At 42.2% G+C, this 8,697-nt stretch overlaps 1 protein-coding gene across 1 annotated transcript in view; it reads left to right on the forward strand.

The window, feature by feature from the left end:
• Positions 1-6,544, forward strand: part of TAFA4 (TAFA chemokine like family member 4) — a 148,821-nt gene extending 142,277 nt beyond the window's left edge. Inside the window, exons 4-6 of the mRNA XM_012554476.1 lie at positions 3,249-3,373; positions 5,752-5,859; positions 6,473-6,544. Of these exons, the coding sequence (XP_012409930.1) occupies positions 3,249-3,373; positions 5,752-5,859; positions 6,473-6,544 (305 nt within the window). The remainder of the gene's footprint in view (positions 1-3,248; positions 3,374-5,751; positions 5,860-6,472) is intronic.
• Positions 6,545-8,697: the final 2,153 nt, after the last annotated feature.

Raw genomic sequence — 8,697 nt, forward strand, 5'->3', positions numbered from 1 at the left:
AGAATTATCTTGGTATCCCCATGGGTCATAGAAAGAAGTGCTGGAAAAATCCCTGTGCTGTAGAGTTGAGGTAATCTGATTCATTCCATTTCCTCTGCAGTACATTTATTTCTAGTTTCTCACCTCACTCACACATGAACCAGTTTTTTTCTTTTAGCCTCTTCTCTGTTCCAAATTTATCCATCTTTCCCTACCAAGCTCCTGTGCCAGACACTCAGGTTTCCTTGTCTTACTGCACTACCTTCCTCAGAAGCCTTCCATGGCTCCCTACAGCTTAGAGAATCAAGTCTAATCTTGCATTGGCCTCTAGGGCTTGCTTCCAGGACCCTTCCTCAGCTGAGCATCACACCTTCCCTGACCTTTCGCTTCAGCCAGGTCATTCACCGCCCACTGCCACGGCTTCTTTTGAGTCTTCCATTTTTCAAATTTTGAGAGCTCTGATCCCTCACAAGAGTACATAGCTTTCCACCACTGAGTGGAGGAAAGTTTGTTTATGGGACACTTTTAAAGATAAAAAAGTATTTTAAGTATTTTAAATTTGATTCTAATTCTGTATATATAACTAAACTCTGTCAACATTTATGTAACTTTTCAAGTCCTACAGCTGGGACTTTACATTGAGAGTTTGGAACCGAATCATCTCTATGTCCTCTCGTGGCAAACACCAAATATTCAGAAAATTCTGACTGATTACTAATACTATGGTAAGACTCTCTGCAGCACTTATTAATCTAAAATATTATTTAAAAATGTGATAGAGTAGGAGGACTTCGTGACAGGGAGGAAGAAAATCTCCATTCTCATACCTCCTCCTCACGCTGCTTAACCTTGAAGGTAGCTCTTGTTTTTATTTCTGGAACCATCTGCCTACTCTTTCTGCTCTTCAGAGTTGTTCGGACAATCTAAAGAGGAACAGTACGTGAAACTGCTTTGGAAAGTGAGAAAGTAACAAAGCTTCATACAGTTTTAAGGTGAGAATGTTTGCTGCAGAAAAGAATATAACATTCTCAGGCTTTGCTCCAATGCGTCCATCCATTCCAGTTTAGTGACAGTCTCTGACAAATAACCCATTTAGCTATATTCCTTTCTCAGGACTGGCATCTTCTGATTTAAATAGCAAATGATTCTCCTAGATCACGAATCTACCTTGCTTAGGTACTATTGGTTTTGACGGGATGATTGCATAGATTATTCCAGAATTGGGAATAGTGGCCCTGTGTGTAGAGGACACTGTGTCTGGTCAGTTCAGCCAGTAATGAAATCAGCCTATGCCCTCATCACACCACATAGCATTTGCTCAACTGGGAAGAGTTTTTAACAGGGGCAGGTTAACCAGTAAGCACGGTAGGCACCGACTTACAGTAAGCAAGCTATGTTATAGGTTAGTAAGGAAACGCAATTACCCCGTGCGTACCTTGCTTATTGGGTAAATCGTCCCTGGTTTTGAACTGCTGTTACTTACTTTTGCTGCAGCCTCTGTATAAGGAGTTGTTTCTGCAAGAGATCGCTGGTGTGAGGGAGAGGGGATATGTAAGGTAAGCTGTGGGCTCTAGCGTTCGACTGCCTCCATTCAGGTACTGACAGGACCGCTTTCAAACTCTGTAGCCTTGGACAAGCCACTTAACGCCTCGGGATTTCATCTTTATAAATTGCAGGAAAATAACCACTTTTACTGTAAGATTGAAATAAAAAAAAAAATGCAGCGAAGGCAATTAGCAGGATGTCTGGCTCTCAAAAAGGTGCTTAGTCTGCTTCCGTAAAGATTACAGCTTTGGAAACATTATGGGGCAGTTCTGTCTGTCCTATAGGGTCGCTATGAGTTGGAATCGACTCAGTGGCAATAGGTATTAGAAGTTCTAAAGCTTTGCTTGAACCTGAGTTGCTGTTTGAATTAGAAAAACAGGGCTAATACCCCCTTTACCCCAAACCGTGTCCTGTACCAGCCCATTGGCTGGGCTCACCCTTAAAGTCAGTCACCTTTTCTACCTTCTGACTCCGTGGGAATAACCAGCCAAAGTTGATGGCATTTCCCTCTACTTCTCAGCTTCGTTCCAAATCCAGGGTACTGGGGTGCTATTTTGCGCTTCGTGGGCTTAAAACACAAATCATTTTACTGGCAGACCATTGTGGAGACTGTGAATGAGGAGAAAGTGAATTCCATAGGTGAGCTAATTAGTCCAGAATGTAGAAATGTGACGGACTGTCAGCCCCACTCACTGTCAGTTGGCTTCTAGAAATTGACTTCATTTGAATTTGATCGCTCAGCACTTACTGGAAGGGCATGGAGAGATGAGCTCCATGTAACCAGTTGCAGTCAACTCTGACTCATGGCAACCCCATGGGTGTCAGAGCAGAACGGTACTCCATAGGGTTTTCAATGACTGATTTATCAGACACAGATTGCCAGGCCTTTCTTCTGAGGCACCTCTGGGTGGACTCAAACCTCCAACCATGTTGTCAGCAGCCAAGTGCATTAACCATTTGCTCCAGCGAGGGGACTCCAAGCTCCATGCATGAAAGACATGTTTATTGCTGTTGACAACAAACAGCATCAGACTTAACAAATTTGCAATATTAATGCCCACCATTGTACCCTGTGCCCAAAGATGCTGACCATAATAACAGCTAACATTTTTCTGAGAACACAGTGACAGGCCTAAAGTAAGCCGAGTTTCTCACAAAGGATTAGCTTTATCCTCATGACAGTTTAGGAAGAGGTTCTGTTTTTGTTCCCATTTTATGGAAGAAGAAACTAAGGTTGAGAGAAGTTAAATAACTAGTCCAATATCACTTAGAAATCAAGAAAGTAGCACAGCTAGATTCATACGCAAGCTTGAGATCTCTCACTACCTATGCTAAACTCGGGTAGCCAACTGCAAAAAACAAATATGTTGTAGAGTATAATGCTGATTGGATTATTTACATTTACTTAGGGTCAAACAATTCTTACTAGTAATCTTTGAATTCAGTGTACTAACCCATATTGGGTTACAGGTAAGCACTTAGCTGCTAAATGAAAGGTTGGTGGTTTGCACCCACCTAGCGGCTCTGCTGAAGAAAGACCTGGTCATCTGCTTCCATAAAGAGCACGGAAAATTCTTTGGGGTAGTGATACTCTGTCAGTCACATGGGGTCACTGTGTGTTGAAATTGACTCGATGCCACCTAACAACCCATACTGAGCTTTATTTTGTCTACATTTGGAGAAAGAAACAGGGTCATACATAACATCTGGCCTTTGTTTTCCAGCTTCCATCGTGATACAGAAATGGTGGTGTCACATGGATCCCTGTTTGGAAGGAGAGGACTGTAAAGTGCTGCCCGATTACTCAGGTTGGTCCTGTAGCAGTGGCAATAAAGTCAAAACGACCAAGGCAAGTATAGACAAAAACATACTTCTAATTTACAACTTCCGCACAGTATTAACTGTGGGGTTTCCCACCTTGATTTAACCCTGCCGCTGAGAAAACAACATTATTTTGTGTTGACAAACCTGACTTTCTCTAGGCTTGTGACAGGGCAGTGCCACCCTTTTCAGAAAGCTCATTTCCCAGAGTCACCCTTTGTGTCAGAATTTATAGGTTAGTGATTTGGTGGGTAAACTCGTTATTTTAGGCAGGGCCACTAAATTCGTTTCAGTACCTTCGTGAGCCCAGTTTAGAGTTAAGGTTTCAGAGCTGACAGAGCAGTGTATCAAAACACCATGCCAAGAATCCACATATAGATGATGTACTAAAGTAGAAAAACCTACCGTCTTAAAGGAAATTTAATGGTGGAAGACTCCAATTCAAGTCTTAGAAGCCAGCGGTCTCCTTTCCAAATGATCCTTCTTCCAGTTCTGTCTACTCTTTTCAGCCAGAAACCTTCACGTCCAACTATTACTTCATCCTTGGGATTTTGCGTCTCAAGTCTCTCCACGACTCTGTCACCATATATAAAACCCTGTCCAGTCTGCCATCATGTCTACCCTGGGCTCTTGCTCCCATCCAGTCTGTTCTCCACACCATGAGTATAGTAATCTTGTGAAATGCAAACCTCCTGAGCTAGTTCTCCCAGAAATCTTTCAGTGACTTCCCCTTCTTGGTCCATTAGCCCCTGCACGGTCTGGCCTGTGTATCTTGGCAAGCCACCTCCTCTCCACTCTTTCTGCTCCAACCACCACAGCCTTCTGTTGTCCTTCTTGCCATGGTACCTTTGCAGTTGCTGTTCCCACTCCATGGAAAGTGCGTCCCTCCCTTCCTTTCTGGTTAATCATCATTTCTTCAGGGAATCATCCCCTGACTGGCTTCATGAGTCGTGTACCTCTGAGCAGATTACTCTGGCTCTGTTTTACACTGCTTGGTATACCTATCTGCTTAACACTAGAACTTTCTGTCCAGTAGGAGAGCTTGGGAGCTATGAGGTCAGGGCTTATGCCTATCTTTTCTTACCTGGCAGTCCCAGTGGCAGCTGAATGCCTCTGTAACTGTTTCTTGAATAAAAATGAACATGACAGAGGTCATTCTGGGGTTATTAGAATTGGGCACACTGAAATGGAGTGACTCTGTGGTTGCTCTCTGTGCTTTGGATCCTTAAGAAATAAAAACAGAGTGAATAGCTTCTTGCCTTGCCTACATTGTCCCCTTTATAAAAAGTTTGAATTACTAAACACTTAGCGTTCTCGTCCATCTTCAACAGCTAGGTCAAAAGCAGGCTAGTTCTCTTCCTAAGCATATGCATGAGATATTATAATAAATAAGATTCTATAAAATATGTATTTAAATGTACATATATAAATATATAACATCATGAAATACAAGATTTTATAATTTAAAATAAAATTAAATAAAAATTAACTGACATTATCCTACCCAAAGTTGACAATACTATAGTAAGTCAGTTGATTAGTTCCTTATTACCTAGCTAAAATCACGATCTCAAAGTCAAGACCCATTTTCAAAATTAATTTTGATTACCAACTAACTTGGCCTAGTTAGTAGTAGAATTGAGAGGAGTAGGGGAAATGACCTGGTATATGCTTTTATATCCAGGGCAGTAGAATTTCATGGAATGGCTTGGTGGTGAAGAGGGAAGTTACGTTCCCTTCGTAAGCTACTCCCAATGAACTTCCAGTCTAAGTAAACCCATGTGCTTGCTAAGCAAACTTTGCCTTGGGATAATTCTGTTGTCTCCACTCCATCCCTCCCTAAGCCTCTTTCAGCCATTTTTCCCTAAGTCCTTCCTAAATAAAAATCATGGAGCCGCCAGTGAACTAGGGTCTCACATTTACCAGTGATTAAAAAAAAATTTCTTTTATCATATTTCTTGTAGACTAACAAACAACATTTTGGAAGATTGTATTTATATTGATTTCTACATATAAACAGAAAACAAGCTCATGAACACCAAGTCAACTGTTCTGGAAAAGGATGTGTTTGAGTTGTTCTCTTGGCATAGCGCCCTCTATTTATGTGCGTTTGGGGCATTTGCAGGAGGGAAACGTTGAGGGGTATTTTGGCTCTGTGTGCTGGGAATTTAAGTTCGCTCTAGCCAAATCGTCCACAGTAGTGACATTTCATTTAGCACTTCAAAAAGTTGTAGAAACAATACAGTTCCCCATGCCATCATGGTACTTGGACTGCCCCCCCCTTTTTTTTTAGTGATATGCCGCTTGAGAATAATCTCAAAATCATAAAACTTTGTTTCCTTTATTAATCCAAGCCATTGTGACTTGAACTGCGTAAAACATTTTATGGCTTTTTATGGATCTTAGGCACATAGAGTAAATTCACTTGTGGAGCTGCGAGTGGCTTCCACGAAGAGCTTGGTGTCCACGGAAGCTCTGTTTTTTCTTAAAATCAGCACTGACCTTACACCACAGGTGAGGTAGTGGTCCTATAAAGGGAACCCAATTGCCTCCCTCAGGAGGGTGTTAACTATATAACAAAACAGTCAGTTTTCCTTAAACAGTTCATGCACAGCAGCATCAAAACACGGAAAGGCTGAAAAGTAAGATTGTCTGCAGTAAGCTACCGATGTCAGAATTTTCTTTTCCATTTAAATGCAAATATGAAGAGTTAGCAGTCAGCTTGAGATATTAATAGCCTTAGATGAAGATAGGAAAATAAGAGGGGGGACAGTTCCCTAAGAGCCGTCTTCTCTTTTCCAGGTATAAAAGATTGTCAGGAAGTTTATTCTGCCTCTGTAACTTTCAGCATCCCCAGAGAGGGTATAGCCCCTACTTCTTGGGGGAAAATATAACTCTGTTGTCCTGCCTCTGTTTTCCTTAATTGGAGTTTTGCTCAATTCTCTATGCTAAATAGTTCTTTCCTATTTGGAGTCGTCAGTATTAGGACTCCTAACCAGTGCATGATGTCGTTGTAGCACCAAAGCCAAGCATTTGTTAGGGCTTTTTTTGTTTGAGAGTAAAATAAAGGTAAATCCCACTACATCTCAACCAGTGTTAGATTTTTTTCATGTTCTTCTTTTTTAAGCCTCTGCCCAAGAGTGAAGAGCAGTGGTTCTCATCCAGAGGCAATTTAATTTTTCCCCCAGGGGACATCTGACAGTGTTTGGGGATGAGTTTGGCCATCGCCTCTGGGAGGTACCATTGGCAACTAGTGGGTAGAGGCCAGGGATGCTGCTAAACATCCTACTATGCGCAGGAGAGTCCCACAGCAAAGATGACAAAGATTAACTGGCCCCAAATGTCAGTAGTGCTGAGATTAAGAAACTATTTTAGAGAATAGTATTTCTTGGCAAGCTTCCTACTAGATTCTCTTTATTATGTTTCTTTTCTTAAAAGTTCTATTAAGGATGCAAATATTTCCAGTATTCCATATCAGAAAACTAGAGGAAGGAGTTAAGACTTTGAACAACAGGCTTTCTCTTCTTCTCCCTCACCCTCTAAGATGACCCATTTCTGTTAATGTATCTTCCTCAAATGGCTCTCTGATTGATACCTTCCTCTTTGGCTCTTGGGCAACCGCTAGGGATTGTCTCCATCCTTTTTTTGCCCACAGTGTCATAATAGTTTAATAGTATCAATAGCTCCCACTACCCATCTGTCATACTTCGGTGGCTTGTGTATTGCTCTGATGTTGGAAGCTATGCCACCAGTATTTCAAATACCAGCAGGGTCACTCATCGTGGACAGATTTTAGCAAAGCTTCCAGACCAAGACAGACTTAAGAAGAAAGACCTGGTGATCTACTTCTCAAAATTAGCCAATGAAAACCCTGTGTGGATCACAACAGAATATTGTCCGATATAGTGCTGGGAGATGAGCCTCCTGGGTTGGAAGGCAACAATGGACTCAAGCATGCCAGCGATCATGAGGCTTGTAGAGGACCAAGCAGTGCTTTGTTCTGTTGTACACGGGGTCGCCATTGAGTCAGAGCTGACTGGATGGCAACAATCAACAACACAGCACTTTAACAAGTCTCTCTCAAAAAATTCTGCACATTTCCAGAGAGACGTACCTTCTTCTGGTCAGTGGGAGCTACAGCCTTGGTCCCTGCTGTCATCTGCCCCAAATCATCATCCTCTCCTCTTGAGGCTGCTGTCCCCTCCCTCTCTGTTACCCTGGATGACCTGACTTCCTTCATGACCGAAAGCACCATGAAAGCCTGCGGGTAAATTAGAACAGAATATATAGTCTCCTGGTCCTTTGGTAGGAGCCCTGGTGGTGCAGTGGTTAAGAGCTTGGCTGCTAACCACAAGGTCAGCAGTTCGAATCCACCAGCCACTCCTTGGAAACCCTATGGAGGAGTTCTACTCTGTCCTATAGAGTCCTTAAGAGTCGGAATTGACTCGACGGCAGTGGGTTTGGTCCTTTGGTAAGCGATACAAAATAAAGAGTACAAACAACTTGGGATGGGCCTTCACTGCAATCACCAAACAGGTCATGTACTTCCTGACCCCACAGCCTTCTTCCTCTCCTTCCTCTTATAAAATCCCACGCATCTTTCAAGGTACAGCCGAGATGGCTCCTTTACCCTAAAGTTTTGTCTTCCCTTTCCCCTATAGCTAGAGCTTGAAATACTTAGGGTATCCTGTTGCATGGGACTGGAGCTATTATTGGTATGTTAGCAACTTTGTATCCTTCAAAAACCAAAATAGCAATGAACCTTCCATATACAACAAGCATAATAATAATTCCAAAGGAAAAGAGATCTGAGAGTATCTTGATGTCCAGCTTTCAGTGTAGAGAAGACTCCACAATGAGCTGGACACGGAGAATGCGCCACCTCAGATAAGATGCTTTTGGAAATTACACCCTACAATGTAGATTGATACTTAACTGTAAATACCTTTATACAGTGAAACCTGTGAGAGCCAGAACTCAATGGGACTGCCTTGTTTTTCCAGGTCTTGCAATTTTCCACCTTTGACAGGGCGCAGTCTTACCGCTTTTCTATTTATTGTTCATTTTAGTGGAAAATAGTTGAGTTTCCCTTCTCTGACAGGTTTCCCACCTTACACAGGTTCCGGCTTTTGCAGGTTTTACTCTACTTCTAGGGTGTTATATAGATGCGCAATCCAGAAAGGGCCAACATGAGAACAGGCAGTGTTTCCTGTGTGCTAACCACACGAGAGGTGCTGGGCCATGCACTTCAATTCACATATTTCACTCCACTGAAGGGGCAGGTACTATTTTTTTTTTTATTGTACTTCAGGTGAAGGTTTACAGAACAAATAGTTTCTCATGAAACAGTAG

This window comes from Trichechus manatus, unplaced genomic scaffold (genome assembly GCF_000243295.1).
Source record: "Trichechus manatus latirostris isolate Lorelei unplaced genomic scaffold, TriManLat1.0 scaffold00020, whole genome shotgun sequence".
In the NCBI taxonomy this organism is placed as follows: Eukaryota; Metazoa; Chordata; class Mammalia; order Sirenia; family Trichechidae; genus Trichechus; species Trichechus manatus.